Genomic DNA, 26,907 nt, shown 5'->3' with positions numbered 1-26,907 from the left:
TGTGTGTTAAAATCTGCAACACACTGTCACTAATGACGTATCCTTGCTGTGTACAGAGGTCCAACTTTGTGGAATGTCTGGAAAAATTCTGTTTTAATCAACATTTCAGTAAACAGTGACAAGGCATTTGGGGAAACACGCGTGGAATTCTCTGGTGGCTAAATCTAATCAAACAAGTGCTACGTTAGCGCCCTAATAATAGTGCGATACTCCCTAACCGCATTATGGTAGCTCAGGATGATTGACACACCAAAGAGGGCGGGGTTTCGCGGTCAGGATCGTTCGAGGAGTGTCGTGAAGGCCGTACTGGCACCTGATTGGCTCGCGAGTTGCACTTAGGCTTCCGTGTTCCATGCTGCCTTCCATGTATTATGATAAACGGCAAGCTAGACACAATCTGTTTAACCGGTCGGACATGCAGGGTCGAATTTCGAAATCTTAATATCAGAATTTGCTGAATATTTCCAACACAATATTGTTTTTTTTACCTCGACGTCACGTATCGGTAGTAGCAGCTAGACGTTTTGGCATTTCCCAGTTTTCAGCGAAGACACCATTAATCACGACGGAAACCAAGCGCCAGTTTCTGTGTTAAACCGGTATGGTCTCCGCAGATACAGCCGTGTAAACGATGCTCTCTCCAGGACGGTTTTTACAGGAGTGAGGCACAAAAGGACAATATAGCTACGTGGATTCCTTTTACAAAGATATTAACTTTTTTTGGGAAGACATACCTCCCCACGTAGTGTTACAGAACCATGACAGAAGTGTGTTTCAGGTCTTGGCAGCAATAGGAGAAACATCACTGGAAAGGGAGGATTGTTTTTTTAATACAATTGTTTTTATTTTGTTCCCCCAAAAGAAGAGGATACAAAATGTTTGAAGCTTCTGGAGTGCCAGTCATCCTGTTGGACATCTCTTGTCTCATTCTTGGTATGTAAATACTGTCTTATTTCATCACTATATTCGGCCATATTAACATTCATATAGATACACACTAGCAGCTAGCAAGGTGGAAAAGTCGCACCCTGTGTGTGGTTTTTTTTTCTTCCCAAAGTTGTATTTTTAGTTCACTGTTTGGTTTGTAATCATAAACCTACCAGACTGCAGGAATTCTGCAATGCAGTGTATTCATCTCCCCTATTTCCTGTGATTAATAGGTGTTTTTGTTTGTTGTGTTCAGTCTTGTCTTGTCTGCATGTGTTGTAATATGTTAAAGGCGTCATCAATAACTAATAACTGTCTGTAAAAGAGCCATTCGGTAATGCAGATGTCGCAAAACGTCATCATGAGGCATAATCACGACCACAAGACCGATGAAAGAAATAGTCATTGTCTGGAAACGAGGCCCCCAGGTAATACAAAAGTACATTGTTGTGTTCTCGGCAGTTGTAATGAAAGACCATCAGTCAGAAATCTAACATCATTGACTAAATTGAAATTTAGTCAACCCCAGTTGACCCTGATTCACATTAGAAAGTGATGCCCTTATCAGTTGCATTGGTGTTCATTTAATACAGGGGTCTCCAAAGTGCGGCACAGGGGCCAAGTTGTTTTTTTTTCATTAATTTTTTTTCATTCCACCATGCGGCCCAGTTTTTTTTTAAGAAAACAAAAAAAATCGCAAAAATGGGAATAATAGAGAAAAGATGCAAAGGGAAGAAATATTGATCCTAAAAACAGATGACACTAAGCCTTTTAGCCTTTTTACAATTTTTAAAAATACATAGTGTTTTTTTTTCTACCAATCTAAATGTATGTTTGTGTGGAAATCTAAAAAGAAATCTCAAAATAAATGAAGTCATTTTTAAGGCTAGTAGAATCTAAATAACTGATTGATTATGCCCATAAATAAGCTGCACGGTGGGCAAGTGGTTACCACACAGGCCTCACAGCTAGGAGACCAGAGTTGAATTCCATCTCTGTGTGGAGTTTATGTTTGTGTGGGATTTCTCCGGGTACTCCGGTTTCCTCCCACATTCCAAAAACATGCTAGGTTAATTGGGGACTCCAAATTGTCCATAGGTATGAATGTGAGTGTGAATGGTTGTTTGTCTATATGTGCCCTGTGATTGGCTGGCGACCAGTCTGGGGTATATGAAGACAGCTGGGATAGACTCCAGCACCCCCCTGCGACCCTCGTTTGGATAAGTGATAGAAAATGAATGAATATCCCATAAATGGTGTCATTCTAGCCGGGGTGTTTGTTTACCTATGCAAAGACTGTACACGTATACAACGTTTGTTGGTTGTCAAACATCGTGCCAGAGCGGCATAAAGAGACTGGCTGCACCTGTTCTAAACATTTCAAAGTGATTTACGATCCCTTCCTCCCTCTGCTAGTCGGACTTCCCTTTTTCATCTTGACTCCTCAACACAGTCCGTTCAAACGAGGCTTCTTCTGTGACGACGAGTCCATCCGCTACCCTCTCAAAGAGGACACCATATCCTACCAGCTACTGGGGGGCGTCATGATCCCCTTCACGCTCATTGTTGTAAGTATGGAAAGTGTGTTTGGGGCTTGTTGTGCTTCATAATATCAGTTGGAATTCATGTTTACGCTCAATGAACCGCGGCTCACCAGTGGTGGCAGCACTCGTGCAGCACTACCACCAGACAAAACAAAGTTGCCAGCCTTTTGACTTTTGTTGACTCTATTTCAGTTCCCAACTCTAAAGTACATGCTAATGTACTCTGCCTTGAGAAGTACTGTAGTAGAAGTAGAGGTCATTCAGCGTTCTGTGTCCTCCTCGACTAGGTCATCTGCGGCGAGTGCCTGTCGGTGTACCTGTCTCGCATCAAGAACCAGAGCCTAGGCCCCAAATACGTAGCGTGCGTCTACAAGGCAGTCGGCTGCTACTTGTTTGGGGCGGCGGCCAGCCAGTCACTGACCGATATCGGCAAGTACTCCATCGGGCGTCTGCGGCCGCACTTCCTAGCCGTGTGCAAGCCACTGTGGGATCGCATCAACTGCAAAGCAGGGGGATACGTGGAGAACTTCACCTGCACCGGGGACAAGTTCCTGGTGGAAGAGGCCAGGTAAACATACAGATGTGCATTTTGTACAAACATGCACCCCAGTCAGTAGAAAACAGGCATATTTTCTGGGGTTATTTCTATTGAAAATGAAATGCATGACCATATTTTGCTACCCCAGGAAATGTCCTTTTGTGTCACAATATAATAATAATAATAATACATTTTATTTGTATAGCGCTTTTCAAAATACTCAAAGACACTTTACAGAAGAATGAAGTTGAATGAAGCAAGTAAACAGAATAGAAGACACACCAAAATACAACATTCATTGGTTAATACATGAGTAAAAACATGAGTACAGTTAAAACATGAGTAAAAGCGGGGCGGGGCACAGCAGTCAGATATAACAAGTTAGACATTAAAAACAGATTTAAAGAGGTGGGTTTTTAGTTGGTTTTTGAAGGAGGGAAGGTCAGGGCAAGCACCGAGTGAATGGGGCAAAGTGTTCCAGAGGGTGGGGGCAGCGATGGAGAAAGCTCTGTCTCCCCAGGTTTGGAGCTTGGTCTTACAGGGGAGTGCCAGGAGGTTTGAGTCTGAGGAGGGAAGGGGACGCGGGGGATTATGTGGATTGAGGAGGTCTGTGAGATATGGGGGGGTCAGATCATGGAGGGCTTTGTAGGTAATGAGAAGAATTTTGAAGTGAATGCATTGGGGAATGGGAAGCCAGTGGAGGTTTTGGAGGACAGGGGTAATGTGTTCACGGGAGCGGGTGGAGGTGAGGAGGCGGGCAGCGGAGTTCTGAATATATTGTAGTTTGTTTTTGATTTTGGATTTTGATTGTTTGGGTTTTGGATGGTGTACCTTAAAGAATACTGTTGCAGTAGTTCAGTGTTTTTCAACCTTTTTTGAGCCAAGGCACGTTTTTTACGTTGGAAAAATTTTGCGGCACACCAATAACCAACATTTGTTTCTTTCAGCTTTTTCCTGATTACAGACTCGCCACAGCAGATCCTTTTGATCCGCATACTAATTTAACCATGTAACCATGTTACAAAATGTCACCACTACCTCTCACGTGCATCACTAAGTCTATTAGAGGAACAAGGCAATCAGCTACGTGTTGCCACACGGACGAATATTACATTGCTCTGCCAGTCTTTACACCAATGACACACGACAGTGACATAATATTTGCAGAAAATTATTAATACATGTTAATTGAAAAAAGTGATATTGAATAATTCCTCACGGCACACCTGACGATTTCTCACGGCACACTTGTGTGCCACGGCACAGTTGTTGAAAATCACTGCCATAGTCGATTCTGGAGGTGATGAATGCATGGATCAGGGATTGAGCGGCAGAGAATGTAAGTGATGGACGGAGTCCAGCTATGTTCTTAAGATGGAAGAATGCAGTCCGGGTTAACTGTTTGATGTGGGGTTCAAATGAAAGGGTGGGGTCCAGGAGGATACCAAGGTATATAGCCAAGGTATAATACAGTGCTTAAATTTGAGGTCTGGTGGGTACTTTATTGATTGATTGCCAAATCATGCTATTTTCCACTAAATTCTCTGCTATGTTGTATCCTCAGTCGAGGTGGAATGAATTGTAAAATGTTCATTATAGCTGATCTGTTCTGTTGCAGGCTCTCCTTCTACTCCGGTCATTCCTCCTTCTCCATGTACTGCATGTTGTTCCTTGTTGTAAGTACAATCTTTCGCCAACATATGATTGGCCAGAATCGGTCCAAATAATGGTCATTTTAATGATACGTGATGATCGAGTTTTAGTGCCAATTTAGTGTTTGCCCACCAGATCTAGCAGGGGCACTGTAGTGCAAAGTAGTTTGTATACAAATGGAATGACCCTTATACTGTAGCAGGGGGGTTAACTAAGAAACGATCAATTCCGCTCACCAAGAAGTGACATTTGTTGCATGCTCTTAATGCATCTTTTTAAAAACCACCCCCCCCCAGCTGTACATTGAAGCCAGGTTGAAGGCCAAGTGGGCAAGACTCCTGCGTCCCACCCTCCAGTTCTTCCTGCTCGCCACCGCCATCTATGTGGGTCTGTCTCGTGTGTCCGATTACAAGCACCACTGGAGCGACGTGCTCGCCGGTCTCCTGCAGGGCGGCGCAGTTGCTGTCTTCACCGTGAGTGAATGTCCACCCCCCCCCCCCCATCGGCCCCTTACGTGTCAGGAATAACACCATCCCCTTTTGTCACGGCAGGGGTGCAGTGTGTCCAACTTCTTCGAGCAGCCCATCGAGAAGGGGGTGTGCCAGGAGGAGGGAGGGCAGCACGCATGCTTACAGGAGAACCCGCCCAACTCCAACCACTATGGCAGCACTGACTGAACATCACCTTGGCCGGGAACGGGGGAGAATAAGGGCGCACATGCACTTTATTGACATGCAAAGAGTTTTACAGGGGAGGGGTGGGTATTTTATGTATAGGAGGAGTCGCTTTTTACAGCCCATGTGTGTGTTTTGTTGCGAAGAGAATGAGTCTTATGTGCTCGCTGCAAGCAGGCTTGTCAGAGAGAGACTGTCCAAGTTAAATTCCCCATTCATTTACCTTACACAATGTCATCTTTGGCATTTTTATTGTTTATGCCTTTGGAAGCTCGCACTGTATGTTTGTATCATGAAAATGGAAAGAATAAAAGCGACTTCCATTTTGCTAATGCTGTGTTTTTTTTAATGCATGTACACGTTAAGGTGTACTTGCGCAAACTCATAAGATCTGATGCAAGACTTGTAGCAAAACTGTGCCATTACCTCAATAATCCAAGTACTGTATGCCTCTCTTATCCAGCAAATTACATAGTCTCTTCGTTAGTGTCCAAAGTGGGCGGGGTCCAGCTTCATTGGCGCCCTGTGCAAGACCCCCCTTTGGTTCTGTTAATAAATCACCTTGTCGGAGAGCAACATTTTCATTTCCACTTTCTCATGCACTCATAATTGTGGAAGTGGGGAAAAAAAAAACTTAGTATGACAAAAGGACCTCGCTGCAGTATGTACAGGGTTTTGTTTCTCACTCATGAGCATCGAGCTGTGTTGTTTCAGTTGACGGTTAAGAGTTGAGCAAGGCAGAAAGGTATTGCTATAAAAGCCGAAAGACAGCTGCTGTTCTTGTGCAACACAACAGGTATTTATTCTATGTACAACACTACGAGGTTTTGGGAGACGTGTAGGTAGTAATCTGTAGGTTTGCGAAAGTATGTACAGGAGCAGCGGAAGTGAACACATCACCATTGCAAGCATGAGTTAACACTATTACGCAACTATTGAAATGAACGGAATATATTGTATATATTTAGATTTTTGTATATGATCATTAACTTAAACTTCCAGGATGTCAACTCTTTCAATAGAAATGCTATAGACCAATTAAAATAAGACTGTAGTACATGTCACTTAGAATATTTTTTGCATTTATAAGTCATGATATATTTAAAATATTATTTATAATACACCATTTTGTTGGACCTACTTAATTCCTTCAGTACATAAGACCATTATAGTTCTGTGGTTTTTACATTTTTACCATTTAAAAGTATTTTAAGAGGCATTCACTCATTTCAATACGTGGAAAATTTGAAATATCACTCCTACCCCTCTAATTTCCTCATATTTTAAAATGATGCATTTAAATATTACTATATCAGTGAAATATAATACAAGTAATAATGAAAAGTCATCAGAAATTTGTGAGATGCGGTTAAGAGTGGAGAGCAAAGAGGAACCAAGTACCAATAAATCACTCAACACTTCCAGACGTCACTTTCATATCTTGCAATGTGTTTCCATCAGAGTGTGTGGTCAGTGCGTTGAGACGCATTCAGGACATGCCGAAGCAATAGGTTGTCTTAAATGCTGACTCAGCATTAATGACAGTTTCCCCTGCTAAGTGGTTGAGTGCTTGGAGAGGTATGAAACATTGCTGTAGAAGTGGTCACGTGATGTTGAATGGAGAGCTCTCCTGCTGTCACGATGACCGCCAGTCCTCATGACTCTTGGTCATGTGACTCACTACTACATCTTGCCAGACAGTCAGTCTCAGTCATTTATGGAGACTGAGATGCAACCTACATTCATTATTTTTATTGCTATTGACTATGCCACTGGTATAAAATATACCAAAGGTAGGTAAGCTAATGTACATTTTCATTTCTGTATGTGTGTGTGTGTATATATATATATATCTCATGTAGCCAGTTGAGGCAACGTACATACTGTGTCTTTAATGCAATAAACTTTGTTCCGGACTGCATTTTAGGAAGTAAATTGATTTATGCTGCCATCTGGTGGCCGTTCCATATCGGCACACTTGTATTTCATAGAGCCTCAGCTTGTACTCTATTAGCCATTCAGCGTTTACAAGAGAACATACTTTTTAAATGTCTGCTTTAAATTGTAAATGCAATGATAACTTAAACAGATGTTTGATGGCACTATGTGTACAAGTAAACACGCAGTGGTTTTACTTAGCAACTACACCATTACATATTTTTCCATCGACAAAACAACTCATTTCATTCATACACATATTTATTATAGTAAAAATTTGATGCCCAGGTGAGACAAGTGCTGACAGACTTCATTCTAACATGAGCTCCCCTGGATCAGCTGGACTCACTTCGTACGCTCTGAAGTGCCCCACGTGACACAAATATTTCATTCTCCAATTTAGCTGTTCAGCGTAATAAGTTAACAGCTTGGTAGGTTTGTAAAATTTTATTATTTGGACAAATCTGTACATGGAGGCCCTCAGTGTGTTCACATACATAGTCATGTTTGGGAGGGAGGGTGGGGACTGACACTGAAGACGGGACAAATGCTGACCTGCTTTTACTCAAAACTGGACAGGAAGTTGAGAACTATCTGCTTCAGTTTAGCATCGGATGCCTCAGAGATCTTGCCATCAGCCCTGAAAGAAGAGTTTATTTTTAAAAATGTGATCAGGTGTGCAGGAACTAGCGATGTTCAATGGGAGCTTACTTGATTGCGGCGAGCAGGTCTTGATGCTGGCTGAGGATGTGCTGCAGGAAGGCCTTCTCAAACTTTGTGATCTTGCTGGGCTCCATCTTGTCCAGGTGACCCCTGACCCCAGCGTAGATGACCGTTACCTGCTCCTCGATGGCCATGGGAGCTGGAAGGAGGGAACGAGGAGACATTAGGAGTTTACATTATGCTTATTCTGATTCAATACATTGACTAACTGAATTCATTAAAATGACTACAATATCGTGATTAAATTGCCTCTATGGTATTGAATAAAGCATGGAGACCCACAGATGAAGTGTTGCAATAAGCTCACGGTAAATATTCCACCTAACATCTTGAAAATAATGCATATTTTGTTTCCAACAACTCAGCGGTTCTTAGGAACTTAAAGCCAACACTCACAGTACTGTCCCTGCTTGAGCAGCTCGGTGAGTCTGACGCCCCTGTTGAGGAGCTGCTGGGTGGCGGCGTCCAAATCGGAACCAAACTGAGCAAAAGCGGCCACCTCACGGTACTGAGCCAGCTCCAGCTTCATGGTACCAGCCACCTACAAGATTTTTAAAAACGTTAGATGAGTGATCCAAATGGAAATGAAAGACCCCATGACTCACCTGCTTCATGGCTCTGGTCTGGGCAGCAGAACCCACTCTGGACACAGACAGACCCACGTTGATGGCAGGACGGATACCCTTGTAGAACAGCTCAGTCTCCAAGAAGATCTACACCAATGAATGAAGTTAATGTGACGGACTAGTGGACATGCTTGACACAAGACCAGAGGAGGGCAAGACCTGGCCGTCTGTGATGGAGATGACATTGGTGGGGATGTAGGCGGAGACGTCGCCGGCCTGGGTCTCGATGACGGGGAGAGCGGTGAGGGAGCCGCCCCCGAAGTTGTCGTTCATCTTGGCGGCCCTCTCCAGTAGACGCGAGTGCAGGTAGAAGACGTCGCCGGGGTACGCCTCACGACCGGGAGGACGACGCAGCAGCAGGGACATCTGACGGTAGGCAACGGCCTGACAAGACACAACACTTGATTAACGTCCTCTCACAGGAAGCTGAATTACTTCAGTAATATCAGTGGCCAACCTGCTTGGACAGATCGTCATAGATGATGAGGGCGTGCTTGCCGTTGTCCCTAAAGTACTCGCCCATGGAGCAGCCCGAGTATGGGGCCAGGTACTGCAGGGGGGCCGCGTCGGAGGCGGTGGCAGAGACCACAATGGTGTACTTCATGGCATCAGCATCTGTCAGCCTCTTGACCAGCTGAGCCACGGTAGACCTCTTCTGTCCGATGGCCACATAGATGCAGTACAGCTTCTTCTTCTCGTCGGTGCCCTCGTTGAAACGCTTCTGGTTGATGATGGTGTCGATGGCAATGGCGGTTTTGCTGCAGAGTGCAAGTAATAGTCATGTTTGTCTTTGCGAGGTGCGATTCCCTGACAAAAGAGCAGTCAGCTTTGACAAAGCAATGAAGATCATTTCCATCTGACCAGCATGCGGGCTAAAGAAGATGGCAGTTCAACAAAGTTCCAACAAACTACTTGGCTGCAACAAGCAGAGCCAGTATCAGCAAATTTGCTACCTTAAGCATTAATTTAAAAAAGGAAAAAAGCCCCCCAGCTGGTTTGCCAACTAAGCAACAATTTGAAGCATCAGACAAGACAAATGAGTCTTACTAGTTTTGGATGAAGTGCTGCCAGCTCATGATTAAGGCAAATTGGGCACCAACCAGCAGCAGGTGCACTTTAACCCATCTACGACAGCTAAAACTAGGGATCGACCGATATGTTTTTGCTCCCTCAATTTACATGGAAAAAATGAATTATAAATATTACAGGTCAAGTTAAAACAAACTTTATTGAAATGTAAACACTGAACAGTAGGATTCAGCTTTCTTAAACACACATTTAAACGGCATTATCAACTTTAAAAAGGAATAAATATTCAACTTTGTGCAAAACATCTGTCGTAGTTTTAAGTTTTATCTAGCATCGATGTGATGATTGCTCCTCCGCAGTGAAACGCACACAAACTTTAGTACAATATAGAAAACATTTCGGCCATCATTAAAGTTTGTGTTGTGCACGCTAAAGACCTGATAGCAGACACGGCTGCTCCAATTTGTTGTGTGCGTGCGCTCCGAGACAGCGCACACACCTAACACGACACACATTTAACCTCAGCCTGGCATTGGCTGAATGAAACTCCTCCAAACACCATGGGACTGAATTGCCAACATTGCCATTAAAGCGGTGTTGTAACAGCTGTACATATTAGCCTCCAACTACATCAACAGCTCCCCAATTCCAACGGTAGGCACTTTTAAAAGATGAAGCATTCAGCAGCATTCCTGGTTTTCAGACCTACAAACTAAACTTTTTTCAAGCACGTATATTGCATGTATTTGGCGTTCATGTTTCCTATTTCAAAGCAGGTGGCAATATTTCAACTAAGTTTAACTGTTAGAGGCTAATTAAAAGTTTAACGTACCCTTGTTGCGATTCACCACTCTTGCAGTGTGGAAGGGGTACCGCATACCTCGGCAACACAAAAGCTGCCCAGAGGATGTCCGTCTGTAAATCATGCGGTGGAAAAATACATCGGCGAACCTAAGTGCGTATCGGCCCATACCAAGTAAAGAATGCAAATATCGGTCGATCCTTAGCTAAAAGTGTACTTCAAATATGAGAACTTACAATAATCCAATTGTAACCTAAATCTATATGACTTATGTATACACACTCACCCAGTCTGCCTGTCACCAATGATGAGCTCTCGCTGGCCTCTGCCAATGGGCACCAGACTGTCCACGGCCTTGATGCCAGTCTGCATGGGCTCCCTCACAGAGATACGGGGGATGATACCGGGGGCCTTCAGACCTACACGCCTACGTGTCTTAGATCCCAGAGGACCCTATGGAGAAGTGGGCAGGAAAATAAATAAGATTACAATTTAGAGATTCATCTCACCTTGTTCCTAGAAGTTAGGGGTTTTACTGACCTTTCCATCGATGGCATTTCCCAGAGCATCCACCACACGACCAAGCAGCTCTTCCCCGACAGGGACATCCACGATGGCGCCGGTCCTCTTGACAATGTCACCTTCTTTGATCAGCTTGTCGTTACCGAACACGACAACACCAACGTTGTCGGGCTCCAAGTTCAGAGACATACCCTGGTGGTGTAACAACCACAACAATATTACGCATTTCTTTCACAGTTTAAGTGTGGCTTTCCAAACCGACCTTGAGTCCAGAGGAGAATTCCACCATCTCTTCAGCCTGGACGTTCCTCAGTCCATACACCCTGGCAATACCATCACCGATGGACAGCACGCGCCCAGTCTCCTCCAAGTCAGCGGAGGTATCTGCTCCCATGATCTTCTCCTCCAGGATAGAGGACACCTCTGCTGTGCCTTGAATGACAAAATCAGGCAGTTGCTGAGCCAAAATAAAAATAAAACATTCCAAAGCATAATTTCGGTAAAATTGTGTCACAAGATCTTGCAAGAGTAACCCTTTACATTTTTTTCCCGGTTTGACATTACTATTTCAAAAGGCTGTAGCTTGAAAATGGGTAGAGATTAAGGTGTACTGTAAATTAGAAAATATCAGTATGACCCAAACTTTGTGATGGAGTAAATTCACTCCTCCAATGCACATAGTGCGACGTCACCAGGCTCAGAATTTGTCCGATCCCAGTCTTTACGATACAATCTCATCAAAATATCTGATACAATTGATACTCTTCCTCACTGCTGTTATGTACTGTTATTACTACATGGATATCTTTCTCCATTACACCTTCGAATATTATCATTCATCCAGGCCTTGCAGTCCACTTTTTGTCAAGGACTCAGCCATGGATACAACCAGCTATTCCATGTTCCCCGCGGTATCATATTTACACACCCCCCCACCATTAGCGGTGTTTGACAACACAACGCGTCTCCACCTGCAACTCCAAACATGGTTAACTAAAGCATTGATCAAAGTTTGTGTTGCTTGTGAACTGCGATGGCGGACTTGTAGCTAGTACACGGCACTTGCAAGTGTATTAACGGTTACACTTTGAATAAAACCACATCCACAGATGTAGCTTGGTTTAACATTATAGACATCTGTCATGCCTGCTGTAAAGTATTCACTTCTATTAGCACCATATTTGCTGAACTGGCTTGTTAAATTCAGCAATGTTGGTTGACGCAATTTTGAGACTATGCATAGGTGTAAATCATGACAAGATTTCTTCTGGGCCAATAAATCAGATAAAAATTAATTCAATTTTGCCAGCCTTAATACGCATGCATGTCTGTTTTCCTCCTGTCTTGCATCCAAACAGACACACTGCATTGGTTTCAGCAAATTTGTTCCATAGAGCAACATGAACAGAGTGAACCCTTTTGTCAGTCACACAGTCTTTTTGCCTCAGTAGGAGCAGGTGGGAAGAGTTTACCATAGTAGAAATTATATTAGTAGATTGCAATATAGTTCTACATTTTTCCTTTGTTCTCGTACAGCCAATCTCGGGAAACATCTAATCTCTAAATGAGGGTCTCATGACACTTTTCTACCTACTCGTGTGGATAGAATAGAATAAAACGTAACTTAGCATTGCTGTAGCTCAGGATAAGCTAGCCAAGCTGGCTTAGTCTAACACCCAATTCCAAAACAGAGGGCACAGTGACCTTAAATGATCAAACTTGATATTCATTCTATTTTCCAGTCAAATTAGTTGACTTGCTTACCAGTTTTCTGCAGCCATGGTCTGTGTGTATGGAGGTGGTTGACCCCAATGCAGGCTGCTGGCACAATCTTTGACACCTGGATTCAATGAATTACATTCAATTGCAAATAAACATATAGCGAATTATACTACAATGGCAATTATTAAGAGCATTCACGCTAAATGTGGAAGGAAGTGCGACGCCTGTCAGCGCTGCCAGTTACTGCCGGGCTTTCTGACCTTCAAAGCGTGGCTGATTGGGTGGCTAGCTCGAGCTAGTTAGCATGTGTGCTAACATTAGCATGACTCCACAGCTGCTATCGCAAGGACAACGTCAACAAACTTACAATTGTGAATAAACTCACTATTACAAAGATGATATTCACTTAAATGGAAGCGAGCTGTATTTTGGAGTTTTTACGACTACAAATTAAGCTAGCTTGAGGCCCACTGGCGTTGACATTAATGCGACGTTACCCTTCACACACACACAGTCAATGCATACTTTTAAATTAAGCAACTGGAAGGTTCAAGCATTGACTGATTACTTACGAGTCCAGCCCTTCTAGGCAGGGTCCTGACCAACGCTGCAGCAACTCGCACAGAAAGCATTTTGTCTGCTTACTAATGACCTGTCCTCCACCACAAGCGGCTTCGACCTGGCTGAGGGAGAATGTAATGGCTGAATGAACTCTTCTTCTATTTATCTGGAAGCTGCTGCCCGATTTACCGGTCAACTCAACACTGCCTCTTATCGTCATGGGTGTAGTATTGCAAGCAACGTCTGCAAGGTCACGGCTCCACAGCCTTCATTTGAATTTATATGTATTGAAATTACATATCTCATTTCATACAGTCAATGGAAACAGGGATAATTGGCAAAACTACAGCAACTAAAGTAAAGATAAATTATTGGTCGTAAATAAATAATTTTTGGACCATTTAAGTGGAATTGGATAATTTCCTTCAGCACGCCAGATGACTATGTACAGAGGTTGGGAATCACTGATCATAGATGATCTTGGACAAGCATGAGCATATTGCTTCTGTCTTCTATATTGTCACAATGGTGGCCGACAGGGGCAAACATCCAAACACAGAAATGACCCAAAGCCAAAAATACACAGACACCACTAAACAATGGGAGAAGAGGAAAATGCTGCTAATTTTTAATGGTGCAATCGTGTAAATGCAGTTTTTGCTGCACTTCGTTGTTGTTTTTAGGTTTGCGTGTATTTCTGTCATTTGCAACATTTGTTTTTGAGCTTGATTTTTAATTTGTAGCATTTTCCAATTATATTTGTTGAATGGTGTTTGTGCGTTTTGGCACATCGTGAGTATGGATTGTGGTTTGGGCACAAACAGTATCAAAAATGGATGAGTGCATATGGAGTCTTGCAGCGACGAAACAGCGCCACCTTCGCTAGATCGGCGAAATGACATGTCTGCCTTTGTCAGTCAGTCAGACGGTCGCTTGGCTTTGCTTTGACCGTGTGCAGTTAGCCAGCCAGCCGCCTGAATGTAGATCCGCATGGGCTGCGATCACGCCATCAGTCCTAATAACCCAGCGGAGTCGTAAGATAAGGATCCCAGGATGGTGTTAGTGCATGTCGGATACCTGGTTCTCCCCGTATTCGGCTCAGTAAGAAACAGAGGTAGGTTGTAGTGTGTTCATATGTTGCCCTGTTTATCTTAATATGCACTGCAGCTGTCGGCTAGCTAGCCAGCTAGCTACAACTTAGCCGCTGACTTAGCTAGCTTGTTAGCTACTCGTTTCCGCTCAAAATTTCTCACTAAAGTCAACGCAACTCGGTGTAGCTCCGATTTGTATAGTTTGCAGATGACTGTAAACCACCGAATGATGTGTTTTGGCGGCTGTATTTGGCGCTAATTAACATACAAATACCGCCACTATGGTTACGCTGACTGGCTGTGGCTACGTCCTGAAGCGGAATCAATTGTCACAAAGGATTCCGCACGGCACCGGTTGTGCAGTTGCTAACCACATTCCTGCACAGGACTAAATTCTTTTGTTTCATTTGTTTTATACCAAATGTAGTTGAAGCACAAGGCACACCTTCAATTTTCATACACTGGTGTGTTTGCACCATAAAAAATACCGCAAAATAGACGTAGCCTAACCAGCCAGTCAGCTTATCTGTGCCTGGATGATGTCATTTGAAGATCATCTGCCTTCACACCACCGCGGTTTTATTAATAACCATAGCTGCCAGAGTGCTAATCGATACAACGACCCATGACGATTGGCTCCCAGCGTAATCTTTATTTGACAAATTAAATCACATTTGCTGCAAATTGGCAGTTAGCGTTGCGCACACACAGCGAGACGTGAGCAAGCGGCTGAAAAACACTCGTAAAGCTCCAGTGTAACATTAATTTGACAACAGTGGCATCAGTGATTTTTCATTGTGCTTTTATTTCTGTTCTTATTTCCCTGTTTCATAGTATGGAGGCTGGCTCTACATTCTGCATTTATCAGATCTTTGTCGTCCCCCCATTGTGTAGCTAATGATCATCTGCTGCTGTGTGGTGTGGCGTGGCCTCTGCCTGTTCTCTGCATTTAGCTGTATTGTGAACCCCTTCTTCATTTCCTCTTTCCATCAGAAGACGACATTGGTATTAAAAAAGCACCCCAATCCTCCTCCCTCTCTCTTCCTCCTCCCCACTCAAGATGTATTCCAACCATGTCAAGCAAACTAAAAAAAAACATAGCTAACATCTTAGAGCACCTTTTTGTCTTTGATTTCTGTCAGATTTGCTGTAGTAGCACCCTGAGTGGACATTTAGCTTCCTTTTTTTAAATTGAATGTCATTGTGTACCTTCCCATCCAGTCTTTGATATAGACACAACATGCTGTAAATTCCTGTAAAGTGGATACATTTTTGCATGATCTCAGAAAAAAAAAAGCAGCTGCACTCGCATTGTTGAACACCAGAATTCGGCTCATCCTCCTCCTTCACTCAAGGTGCAGTGTACATTTCATTGAAACAAATTAAGGCTGCGTTCACGCTTGTGGCTCGGTGCGCTGGTCAACAAAATGGAAACTTTGTGCGGTTCGATTAGTGTTCACATTGGTATTTTGGTCATGGGATCAAAGGCTGTGTAGTACAGAACGTATTAGGAAAGTTTGGGTTTGATTGGACAGCTTTCATGACATTACATGATGTGATTTAAATATTCCAAACACAAATGCTATTTGCTAGGTTGAAAATATAGGTTATGTGTATATTTACCACCATAGATTTCACCAACAGCTTCCAAATAATATAGATAATACTAAAGATACATATTTGTCATTTGTGCATTTTAATATATGGTGAACCCGAACCGCACCAGACCCATCTCTGAAGCGGTTTAGGTCCGCTTATTTGTGTTCGGATCATCGCGCTCCTACTAGCGGAGCAGATGCACCAGAGTTTGTTTCAGCCGAACCAAACATGACAAGCGTGAACTCACCCTTAAAAGCATGCCGTCAAAATTCGCCGAAAAGTGAAAGGTACACTGCACGTGACAACCTGCCATAACCGTCTCCATTTTTGTGTAGTCCTTTTGTACCCCTCTTCCCACTTTTTGCAAACAAATTTGAATCACACTGAATTGTTAGGGCTGCTCGCCTCGCCCTCCCTCCACTCTTTTTTTTTTTTTAAATAACATAATACATAAACCAAGCAGGCAAAACATGTTCACTGGTGGTTCACCACTTTCTCCCTCACTAACAAAGAGGCCAAAATGCTATCCATTTCACAGGGATGCCTATAATTTCCTGCACTGCTAAAAAGAGATTCTCTATTAGTCAATAACGTCTTTATTGTTTGGTTGTGGTCTCTCTTTACCTTTTTTATGTTCTGGTAATAGTACTTTCAATGCATGGTCACATTTTATGATTCATATTTATTTGTTTTGTTTTTCTATACATTGACTTGTGAAAATCCAATGTAATCTTTCTGTAGTAAAGATGTTACCCTGCTGTACTTGAATCATGTGCTGTAGCTCATTGGATGCTGCTTTTGTTCCTTTTTTTAACCCTATACGGAGCATGGTGGGCCTTGCCTTCAGTCTATGTTGTTTATTTTGTGTTGCATGGATTTGATACTATTACTAGAAAGTCGATAAGAGAGATTTAAAGGGAAAAAGAACACCAATTACTAATTTTCAATAAAGAATATAGTGTTTTTCCTAACCTTCAGTGTGCTTCTTGCTGATTTCCATTTATTGTCCTCCTTCTACCCCCCCCCTCCACCCCCACCCAACCTCCTCTCCTGCTGTGACAAAAGATAGATGATTTTCCACGCTTCCTTCCATCACAGGGCCCCACACGAATCTATCTGCTTTCATTCGTGGTGATCTTCACACCCCCCACTCCCCTCCTCAAACCTTCAAGATGTTTGAAAACGTGTGCTGCTCGTGCTACCAGCCTAAACTTGACCTTTTGACCGACTGTAACAAGGTCATTTCCTGTCTGCTGCCTGGCTGCAGTTACGAATGCTCTGACCCTTCATAATGTGTTTCAAAATATGTCCCAAAATTTAAATACATTGAAAAACATCACTTCATTGCCTCATAGAGCTCAGCAATCCTCTCGTCTTTATTATTTTTTCCAGGCAAAACTTACTGAAACCATATGTGAAGACGTGCTGATGCACAAGAAAGTCTCGACAGTCTGCATACACCGCTTGCCAAATAGCTGTGGCCGGGACTACATTATATATTTAAAAAAATATATTTCTGCTCACTGTGAATGTTTGAAAGAGAATATAAATTTTTAAGAAGAAGCCAGATATGGTGGATCCTTTTTTCCTCTGATTTAAAAAAAAAAAAAAAGTATGTTCCAGTCACAAACTGTTGTTGTTGCTGGAAATGTTTTAATTCCCATTCGATCATTGTTAACAGTTACACTAGTAGGGGAAAAATAACTACTGTTTATAAGATTCCTTTTTATCTAACGATTGAGTGTGACTAATTAGCATAGCAAGCCAATGCTCTGTACATTACAAGCACAAGCAATGAATTATGTTAATGTTACTGTTGCTGTATTGTACTGAGCAGCCAGGACAGAGCCGTTTACATTATTTCACAATACTACGTTGCAATCATTTCCGCTTCTATGGTAGCTATGTTACCATCACTGGTACCCTTCACCAAAAAATAAACTTTGTAATGTATGTCCAAATTGCATTAGCTTTAGCATATAGGAATGTTAAAGCTTCCACTGTAGTTCTATGCGTCATCCGCTCCGGTTCCAAGAACGGGAAGGGATTCCAAAATGACATTGATTTCCGTGCAGCTTGTCCCACCCCCAGAGAAGTGTTTGTCACCGTAGGTAAGAGGTAGGGCTTCATTAACACGTGATGTCTGTCTCTCACACACACACATACACACAATGACACCATATTTCACCCACAATTAATTCCAACTCAATTTTTGCTCTTGGCATACCTGACATGTTCTGCTTCTCCCCCCCCTCCCTCCGCTCCGACCCCCCTTCCCCAGGATCCCAATTCACCCGGCAACAGCAGCAGCAGCACAGCCATGCTACCTCTTGCCGTCACTTCCAGCTAGGCCCCCAGGCCACGCTGCCCATGGACTTCCCCATGCCCCACCCGGGCCAGCCGCAGTCGGGCATCAACCCCCACCTGGCCCCGCCCGGCCACCAGCACGGACCCCCGCTACACCACCCGCCCCTCAACCCCATGCCCGCTCCCCAGTTCCAGGACATCCCCGCCCCTCCCTTCCTACCTCAGGCATTACACCAGCAATACCTCCTCCAGCAGCAGATCCTTGAGGCTCAGCACCGACACATCCTGCCACCCAACAGGTAACCCCACCTGCACACTCATGTGTGTGTATATACAGTATACAGCTGTTCCGTATCCATGTTTATTTCACTTATGTCTGCCTTTATTTGTCTCAGTAGACGCACCCCAGAAAGAGTTCCTCACCAGCCCCACAGACTGCGTCCAGGCTATGAGTTCGCCCCACCTCTGCACGTCCCCCCTCAGCCGGTGGTGCAGCAGCCACGCTACCTGGCTGAGGGCACTGATTGGTAAGAAAAATACATGCTTGCTTACAGACCTTCACTTTAATAGCCCACACGCCTGCTCTTTATGTTTGACTTCCACAAAAGCTGATTACCGTGAATTATGTCCAATTAAAACAACATGGTTGGAGCTGAGTTTTATTCAAGAAAACGAGGCGGCAAACAGCGCTCACCTCATGACGCGTGTAACATAAATGAGTATTAATGAGTTTTCCAAGCTTTCACCCAGACACATAAAACAATATCAGCAATATTTGTGCCTTAAGTTGTTGGAGTTTTTCTAAGTAGTATAAAAGAAGCACTGTTCCAAAGAGGTCAGCACTTTTTAACTAATAAACACCATCGTGAAAGCATATTAAGTGATGAATAATGTGGTAAATGACAGGATACTTCACATATCTGTGGAAGCAAGTTAGGTTGCACCGTTTCAGACAAATTATAGTCAGGGTGTTTATTTACCTCAAATGCAAAGAGAACAGGGCGTTAACTGGAATGCAGTTTCTTTCTGACATGTCAGACTACTGACCAAGGTAATAAAGTACAACTAAGATCATATTTTGGAAGCTGAATCATATCACATGTGGCAAAAATGAGGGTGCACTGAAAACCTGGAATTTTTTAGTATGTTTTAGCTCTGTGCACGTGTGTGTAGAACTGCAGTTTGACCACAAATCTTTAATGGAAGGGAAAAAAAACTTCAGTAACATCAAAATGTCATTTTACAGCAAATGACATTGAATAATGTTTTGTATGCAATATCAGCCAGGAACAAACAAGTGTTTTTTTTTTGGTCTTTGCAGGGATCTAAGTGTGGACGCAGGACTCCCCCCACACCAGTACCACATCCACCCACTGCCGCAGCACTATCAGCACTACCTGACTTCTCCCAGGATGCACCACTTCCCCAGGAACAACACCTCAACACAAGTGGTGAGCCAAGAATCATTTTGCGTCTGGGATGAACCCTCGAGCGGCGCTTCTATGAGCCTCAACAATACATCATTCAGACATGCGCTGCGTCCTCTGCGCTTCTGTGTGTCTGACTCCGGACTCTCTTTTATCCATCCTTTTCCCAGGTCGTACACGAGATCCGGAACTATCCGTACCCTCAGCTGCACCTGCTGGCGCTGCAGAGCCTCAACCCGTCCCGTCATGCATCGGCTGTAAGGGAGAGCTATGAGGTGGGTGACACTATTCATTCATTTTCTACCGCTTATCCTCACGAGGGTCGCAGGGGTTGCTGGAGCCTATCCCAGCTGTCTTTGGGCGAGAGGCGGGGTACACCCTGGACTGGTGGCCAGCCAATCACAGGGGAAATATAGACAAACAACCATTCACACTCACATTCATACCTATGGACAATTTGGAGTCGCCAATTAACCTAGCATGTTTTTGGAATGTGGGAGGAAAGCGGAGTCTCCCCAACCCTGCTGGTTGGTGCAAAATGGAGCAGCGACACTATGTATAACTCCCATGCATATACTGTGTGTACTGTATAACATTTGCTCATTTTTCTTTTCTTTTTTTTCCCCTGTAGGAGCTTTTGCAGCTGGAGGACCGACTGGGCAGCGTAAACCGTGGAGCGGTCCAAACCACCATCGAGAGATTCACTTTCCCCCACAAGTACAAGAAGGTAAGAGTGGGGAAAATTTGGGTGGAAAATGGGGGAAGCCACAAGAATTGGAAGTCGAGTTCAAAGGTCAAACTCATTTCCAGTAGCAGTACCAGATTCAAGTGAGACGACAAGTCTGCAGATTGCATGATCTCACAGTTAGGGATGAGTCACTCTGGAGTGAATTTTAATAAGCACGTCTCGAGAACGTGACCTAAATACTTGGAGAGAAGACTGGCACACTGTTCGCCTCACACAAAATTGAGGCTTTTCCATCCCCTCGTCTTCAAAAGCCCAATTAGTACAGCTTTTCTTCTAGAAATAGAAGTAGCACCATAACAAAAGTGTGTGTCTGTGTGTGCTACAGAGGATCCCTCAGGACCTGAAGATGTGTCTGGATGATGAGGAGCTAGACACGGATGAGAAGTGCACCATTTGTCTGTCCATGTTGGAGGATGGAGAAGATGTCAGGTACAAGAGCACGCTGCCACGTGTAATTTGTTCTATGAATTTGAGAATTTTATTTGACTTGCTCCAGAATGTTACTGGTGTTTTCAGAGAGTCGTGACGGAATGTCTCATTTGCTGTCACAGCTGACCTCTACAATGCTGCGACACTATCATGTGACACCAGCATGATGTATGAGGTCGTTGAGGTCATTTCTAACGTCAGATAGTCAGTCAATGGACACTCTATCAAGTACGCGTGCGCAGTCTTGAGAGTAACAGCTGGATGACAAATTCTGCCTTTGCTCAGATAATAATGCTCAGTTTTTAACTGTTGTATAATTAAACTAAAATAAGGTAAAACTACTCATCAGTTGACCATGATTGATAGATACCAAATGTGGCATGAGTGCCATCTAGTGAGGTTTAATAGCTACTGCTGTGTTGTAGTGTGAGAATAAATATTTGTAATTATACCCTTTACATCAAAAAAATTACAACATAAACATAGTAATTTCCAAGAATTGAGTCGTGATTTTGTGTGAAAAAGTACACAATTATTACAATTTTATTATTTTATTATTTATTATTATTTATTATTTTATTATTATTAATTATATTACATTATTCTCGTAATTGTATGACATTTTATACATAATGACAATTGTCATATAATTACATATTTTTCCTCATACTATTTCAACTGATTTTTCACATCATAGTTATAGTTTATCTTCGTAATACCATATAAATAGAACTCTTGTAAGATTTTGATGTTATTGTTAATTGGGATTTTTTTTCCCCCTCATTTAATGTAATAATGTTTTGAGAATTATAGTTCTCAAAAAAAATACAATGTTTTTTAATATTAGAAAATATTTTGTCTTCAGTTTCATTTTTTTTGCAATTTTTTTGTGTAGAACTCATGACTTTATTTAAAATGTGATTTTTTTTTTAACCTGGTCCTATCATGTCGTTGGAGTGAGTTCATTCAGTTTTTATTTTTCCACATATTACAACTTATGTCTGATTTCTTATAAAATTGACTTTATATGACAATTTGGATAAAGTTACACTACATTAAATTAATAATTTTACACACAAGAAATCAAATTTGGAATGTAGCTATTTTTTTGGGGGGGGGGACACAGGATTGTGGTGCCTTCACTTACTAACCAAAGTGTCTCCTCTCTAGGAGATTACCCTGCATGCACCTCTTCCACCAGGCGTGTGTGGACCAATGGTTGGCCACCAGTCGGAAGTGCCCCATATGCAGAGTGGACATTGAAACCCAGCTCAACCCTGACAGTTGACACCCACAGCCTCACATCCCACAATCCTCCACCATCTCCTCCTTGTGACAAGGAAGGGGTATGGTAGGATCAGCAAAGCACACACACACACACACACACACACACATATACACAGGCAAGAATGGGGATCACTCATTTTAAGACTGGCTGACTAAGTGGATGTATAAGAAAGGCAAACGTAGACATAATGCTGCACATGTGTACAGAACATGACACAAAACCGTTAGCATGAGGTTGTTTGGTGTGTGTCCTGATCCAGTATTTACCAGAGTAACAGTGTTGTGTAGCAACGGAGAGACCATGTTTGTGGGCGGCTATAGCGCTGGTCTCCACCTTTCAAAGCTGACTTGTGTAAAAAGGCCAAAAATAATGAATAGAAAACAACCCCCCTCTCTCTCTCTGTTCTCTCTCTTTCTCTCTCTCTCTCTCTCTGCGTGTGTTGTGGTTCTCCGTTTGGATTTAAATCGCCATCGATGCTAATGCGGCTAACTGCAAGCATGGCTTCCAGTGATGTGTGTTGTGTCGTAGTGGGATGGGAGGGGTTGCCCTCGCTAGATTACACCAACGAGTGTAGATGTGTGTGTGTGTGTGTGTGTGTGCCAGGCTTTTTGGACTATCGTCGTCAACGTGGAGCAAGTAGAAGCAGGGACCCGCGTCGTGTGCATGTCACCCACTCACCCACAGGAGGGGAGTGGCGGGTGGTCTACCCAACCTACCCCTCCTCCTTTACACGCACTCACACCAAAGTTGCCCTTAGACACTGACCTGAGCCTTGTCTAACAGCAACGCCGCCATCTTGCCTCACTCGCCACAGGCATGAGTGACATTTCTCAGAACCTTATTGCCTAACAAACAAGCACATTTATGATCATTATTATTTTTCAGTGATTCTCCTTTCCCGTGTCAGTGCAGGGAAAACAACCCTCCTCCCCACAAACGCGTTCGCCTGCTTGTGTTTGAATGTGTGCCCCCGTTAGCCCCGCCCCCCTCCTGTCCTTCCTTGTGTGTGTGATGTCGTGAAGGAGGGTGAAAGGGATAAGAAGCCATTCATTTAACAACCAAACAATTGTTTGTAATGTTGTCTTTTCATATGTTTGTATGCCATTATTATTACTTTTTTAAATTCACATGCCAATTATTTGGGACACGGTACTAATGACACACGCAGTCACAGTGAAGATAAAGAGCTGCAATGCTGCAAAAAAGCATATTTATATATTTGTCATGTAGCTTGTGTTCATGTAAATGCACTATATTATGGAGTTGCCTGTTTTATTTTTAATTTGATTTTTGGTGGCGTGTGTGTGTGTGTGTGGCTTCTTCTTGTCTTAGAGTTTTGCTGTTTTGGTTCCATTCCAAGTATTTTCATGCTTTCTTGTGTGTGTTATTTACCAAGGAATGTCAAGGCCACATTGAAAAGAAGGTGAACAAATCTCCATAGAAAAAGTAGTAACCATCCAAAAATACAGCGGTAATGGGGGAAAGGGGAGGGGGTTTCTGTAAGAATAAAGTTATAATATTATACACATTATGAGACTAAAGCTTTAAATATGTAATAAAATTAGATTACCATGTTTTTGTTTTATTTTATGAGACAAAAAGACCCATTTAGGCAGAATTAAGTCATCATGTTGGGTAATAAAATCCTAATATTACCGGAATAAAGTTGTAATACAAGATGTAAACATATATTAGATATATTATGAGATAAAGAATTGACTTCTACTCCCAAAATTATGATTTGAGCCTCACAAAATTCTGTAAACATTATAAAATGACAGCTTCATTGTTGTAATATTTTTTCCATCCCAAAACGTGACTTCATTTTTGTCTCTCAAACATATTTTCCTTGTGATATTCCTTGCAAAATTCCGACTACAATCTAGAAACATTTCAACACTATTCTCATGAAGTCACACCTTCATCCGTGTTATATTATGACTTTATTCTGCCAAAATGACAACTTTATTGTTGTAACATTTCAACGTAATTATCGTATTGTATTTTTGGGGTCTTTTCAGTGTGCGCCAAACATTCCTTGGCCCTTATTGGATGGTAACTTGACTGTGTTGCATTGTTCTTTTCCCTCTCATGTGAGACCTCCATCCAAAAACAAAACTAAAAAATGTGCTGAAATAATGGAGGTTCTGCTAGTTCACATAGAATGCTGTGATTTTAAAGATGCCTTAAGTATTTAACAATCATTATTTATTACTAACTGTAGCTAGCTAGCTATTGTGGTGGAATATTTAATGTCTCTATCTCATAACTTTGCAATTTAATCGATATATTTATTTAAAATAAGACAAAATATTACAAAAAAAATACCTCATTATGCATTGGTCGGTGGGGATGCATCTGCATGCCGTTTGTGTGTGCGTGTGTGCGTGTTTTCTTCTGCAAAGAGGAAATTAGTTGACTGGTTGTGCGTGTCTCCCAGTCCAATTTGAAGCCAGCATGGTGCTGTTGATGGAGATGACATTCCCTTTAGCTTCACTTGCTTTGATCGGAGCCTGTCTTTGTCTTAGTAACTGCTCCACAATTAGCTCGCTTGTTTGTTTGGTTTTTTTTTTTGCCATACGATGCTGCTTTCACCTCCCATAATCAATCATTTCCATCCTATCTTGGATCTCTGCTTATTCTTCCTTTTAGAGGCCACATTGTAGTTGAGCTGTGTTGCCGATGTATTGCTGGCTATTTGCTTTGTGAACGTAGGGGGATGTATCTTACTTAACATTGCTAACTTGAGCCATTGATCTTATTGAGCAAACTGTGGTGATACCAATATAAATGGAGTTGTGGATATAATAAGCTAACTTTTGCGTGTGCTTTTCCTTTCGATACTAATCCTGCAAATAATTCTTTTAAAACGAGGGACAATTGGAATTGACTGAAGCTGGCTTTACTATTTATTATTATTATGATTGTTGGTTTATTTTATTTTTTTATTATTGTTTTTGTGCTCTCACTGGCCTTATACCCACCCTGCTCCCGCCACAGTGTACCCCGTTTGCTCCAGAGCCAACTGGACCGTAGCCATAGTATTAACTCAAGCTGATGAACCGGAATGAACAGTAGAAACTTTTAAAGCACAAGCTTTTTAAATGCATGTCCTTCTCAGGTTTTCCTATGTGTATGTGGGAGTAGCTCTGTTAGATGTGTTTAATATGATGCTGTACCTTCTTGAATATTTCTTTCTTTGCTGCTGAGAATACAAAAAAAACAAGAAAAACAATGTTATTAACCTGCCAGTGAAAAAGGGAAGTGGCCATCTTTGTACAACAACACTGCTGTTTTGCTGTAACCGCGCAATGTTTTATGATCTTGAGTATTTTATAGAAAAGTAGAAGTATGTATCAATAATATGAAAGCAATAGCGAAATCATAATGAAGAATAACATGATCAGTGAATATTGTGGAGAAAAAAAACCTTTAGATTCACTCTGGGTGGATTTTGTACTGTATTTATTACTAATGACAATGCAAAAAGTTGCATAGCTTAACCCAAACTGTTCTGTCTCTTTTTTATTTATTGTCTTGTATATGATCTTTTTGTATGTGTTTTTCAAATAAAATGCCTAAAATGCTGATGACAATGCAGTTTGTGCGGCTGTTCTTTTTTTTATGTGTATGTTCACTTTGTGTGCACTTTTTCAATACATGGTTGGACTTGGGAAAATATGTACAAAAAATGTACAAAACCTAATAAAACATGGTCTCAATATATCCACACATTCAAAAAAAACCCATTGCCTTTAAATTAATATATGATAGAATGAAGTGATTTCTTTTTTCCTTCCTGACACTTGGCACAAACATATGAGAACACAAAGAAAGAACACTGCCGATCTCATCTCTGTTCAGCTTGACTAAAACTTGGTTTTGTTTTACCCTAAAATGTGAGGGGGTTCAGAAAAAGGGCCCAGGAAAAACACATATAAACACTTACCTATCCATTGATAAAATGATTACTCATTACTTGTCATATGAGAAATGTGCCAAGGGTTGAGAGGGAAAAACATTTAAAAATCTGATTTTTGAAAAAATGTACATACCTTTTTTTTTTCCCTAGTACTTGGGGTAGAGGACCCTCTCAGTGCGCCCGTCAGCCTTACCTGAGTCGAGCCACTTACCGCACTGAAAGATGGTTGTGACTGAGTTGGCCGTGTTGGTTATCTCCACGCATGTCAAGTACCAACTGCAGTTGCACCCACTATTGTCATGCTGCACTTTTACCCTGAGCAGCTCCCCGAGGTCCAACATCTCCACCAGGAAGCGGTCTGTGTGACCTCGTTCGAAGAGGTTACGAAACTTCTTGCGCAGGTGACGTCTCCCTGAGTCCCCGTTGACGCCATAGACGGTGATGTAGACGTTTGCGTCCGTGCCGGCGTCCTTGACGTCGCCTGTGATGATGATGATCTCGTACTTGACCGGCACCAGGTTCCGAACTTTGCTTGCGAAGCTTTCTATGGACTTGTAGCACTCGAATGTTTGGAACTGGTCCTTTTTGGCCGCCAGAGGCACTTGGGCATCGCAGTGGAAAAAATACCTGATAAGAGAGAGAAAGATGAGATCCACATGACTAAAAAAATATGACAAGCTTTGTGATACAGTTCAACTCCGGGACTGTAGGTGGCTGTGATGTGACTAACACTTTGGAGCCACTGCAAAAACGTACAAATAAATTGCTCGATCTGCACCACATTTAAATCCACAGCCCATGTGACTCCTCGCCAAGGTTTTGTGGAAATTCATTCAT

General features: G+C 42.4%; 4 protein-coding genes across 7 annotated transcripts in view; 2 read left to right on the top strand and 2 right to left on the bottom strand.

Annotated features, from left to right (window-relative positions):
• The first annotated feature begins 353 nt into the window (after window positions 1-353).
• LOC131128055 (phospholipid phosphatase 1-like) lies at window positions 354-5,648 on the top strand. The gene is made up of 6 exons (XM_058070575.2): window positions 354-933; window positions 2,344-2,495; window positions 2,759-3,039; window positions 4,628-4,685; window positions 4,959-5,135; window positions 5,214-5,648. The coding sequence occupies exons 1-6, from the start codon at window positions 876-878 to the stop codon at window positions 5,337-5,339; spliced, it is 852 nt and encodes a 283-aa protein (XP_057926558.2). The 5' UTR covers window positions 354-875; the 3' UTR covers window positions 5,340-5,648.
• Window positions 5,649-7,783: 2,135 nt separating this feature from the next.
• LOC131128680 (ATP synthase F(1) complex subunit alpha, mitochondrial) lies at window positions 7,784-13,422 on the bottom strand. The gene is made up of 11 exons (XM_058071766.2): window positions 13,271-13,422; window positions 12,741-12,816; window positions 11,239-11,408; window positions 10,995-11,168; window positions 10,741-10,907; window positions 9,081-9,381; window positions 8,783-9,007; window positions 8,603-8,710; window positions 8,394-8,538; window positions 7,986-8,136; window positions 7,784-7,914 (listed from the first exon to the last, which is right to left on the bottom strand). Exons 1-11 carry the CDS (start codon window positions 13,328-13,330, stop codon window positions 7,836-7,838), a joined length of 1,656 nt encoding a protein of 551 aa, XP_057927749.2. The 5' UTR covers window positions 13,331-13,422; the 3' UTR covers window positions 7,784-7,835.
• Window positions 13,423-14,142: 720 nt separating this feature from the next.
• Window positions 14,143-25,764, top strand: ark2cb (arkadia (RNF111) C-terminal like ring finger ubiquitin ligase 2Cb). Of its 3 annotated transcripts, none has more exons than XM_058070883.2 (8): window positions 14,145-14,373; window positions 18,231-18,555; window positions 18,652-18,783; window positions 19,578-19,707; window positions 19,854-19,958; window positions 20,315-20,410; window positions 20,757-20,860; window positions 22,031-25,764. In XM_058070883.2, the coding sequence occupies exons 1-8, from the start codon at window positions 14,313-14,315 to the stop codon at window positions 22,146-22,148; spliced, it is 1,071 nt and encodes a 356-aa protein (XP_057926866.1). In that variant the 5' UTR covers window positions 14,145-14,312; the 3' UTR covers window positions 22,149-25,764. The 3 variants fall into 3 exon arrangements, 2 of the variants coding, with proteins under 2 accessions (XP_057926866.1, XP_057926867.1); XM_058070884.2 differs by having other exon boundaries at window positions 14,146-14,373; window positions 18,655-18,783; XR_009129606.2 differs by lacking the exons at window positions 18,231-18,555; window positions 18,652-18,783; window positions 19,578-19,707; ... (2 more) ...; window positions 20,757-20,860; window positions 22,031-25,764 and adding an exon at window positions 15,185-15,369 and having other exon boundaries at window positions 14,143-14,373.
• The window catches only part of loxhd1b (lipoxygenase homology PLAT domains 1b), a 19,216-nt gene continuing 17,388 nt past the window's right edge, over window positions 25,080-26,907 (bottom strand). For both annotated transcript variants that reach the window (XM_058070879.2, XM_078789612.1), the window contains one exon: window positions 25,080-26,697. In XM_058070879.2, the coding sequence (XP_057926862.2) occupies window positions 26,217-26,697 (481 nt within the window). In that variant the 3' untranslated portion in view covers window positions 25,080-26,216. The remainder of the gene's footprint in view (window positions 26,698-26,907) is intronic.

The sequence above is a fragment of the Doryrhamphus excisus genome, linkage group LG3, assembly GCF_037039965.1.
Source record: "Doryrhamphus excisus strain RoL-2023G ecotype Guam linkage group LG3, RoL_Dexc_Guam_v1.1, whole genome shotgun sequence".
NCBI classification, from domain to species: domain Eukaryota; kingdom Metazoa; phylum Chordata; class Actinopteri; order Syngnathiformes; family Syngnathidae; genus Doryrhamphus; species Doryrhamphus excisus.
This window is presented reverse-complemented; position numbering and strand designations above follow the sequence as displayed.

What these genes read in the sequence shown, in the direction of transcription:
- LOC131128680 (XM_058071766.2), bottom strand. Translation starts at nt 13,330, where the DNA reads ATGCTTTCTGTGCGAGTTGCTGCAGCGTTGGTCAGGACCCTGCCTAGA. An exon ending in AATTCTCCTCTGGACTCAAG is followed by an intron (nt 11,169 to 11,238) that starts GTCGGTTTGGAA and finishes TTACACCACCAG; the next exon opens with GGTATGTCTCTGAACTTGGA. An exon ending in AGACCAGAGCCATGAAGCAG is followed by an intron (nt 8,539 to 8,602) that starts GTGAGTCATGGG and finishes AAAATCTTGTAG; the next exon opens with GTGGCTGGTACCATGAAGCT.
- LOC131128055 (XM_058070575.2), top strand. Translation starts at nt 876, where the DNA reads ATGTTTGAAGCTTCTGGAGTGCCAGTCATCCTGTTGGACATCTCTTGT. An exon ending in CATCTCTTGTCTCATTCTTG is followed by an intron (nt 934 to 2,343) that starts GTATGTAAATAC and finishes TCCCTCTGCTAG; the next exon opens with TCGGACTTCCCTTTTTCATC. An exon ending in ACTGCATGTTGTTCCTTGTT is followed by an intron (nt 4,686 to 4,958) that starts GTAAGTACAATC and finishes ACCCCCCCCCAG; the next exon opens with CTGTACATTGAAGCCAGGTT.
- ark2cb (XM_058070883.2), top strand. Translation starts at nt 14,313, where the DNA reads ATGGTGTTAGTGCATGTCGGATACCTGGTTCTCCCCGTATTCGGCTCA. An exon ending in CTGTAAGGGAGAGCTATGAG is followed by an intron (nt 19,959 to 20,314) that starts GTGGGTGACACT and finishes TTTCCCCTGTAG; the next exon opens with GAGCTTTTGCAGCTGGAGGA. An exon ending in GAGGATGGAGAAGATGTCAG is followed by an intron (nt 20,861 to 22,030) that starts GTACAAGAGCAC and finishes TCTCCTCTCTAG; the next exon opens with GAGATTACCCTGCATGCACC.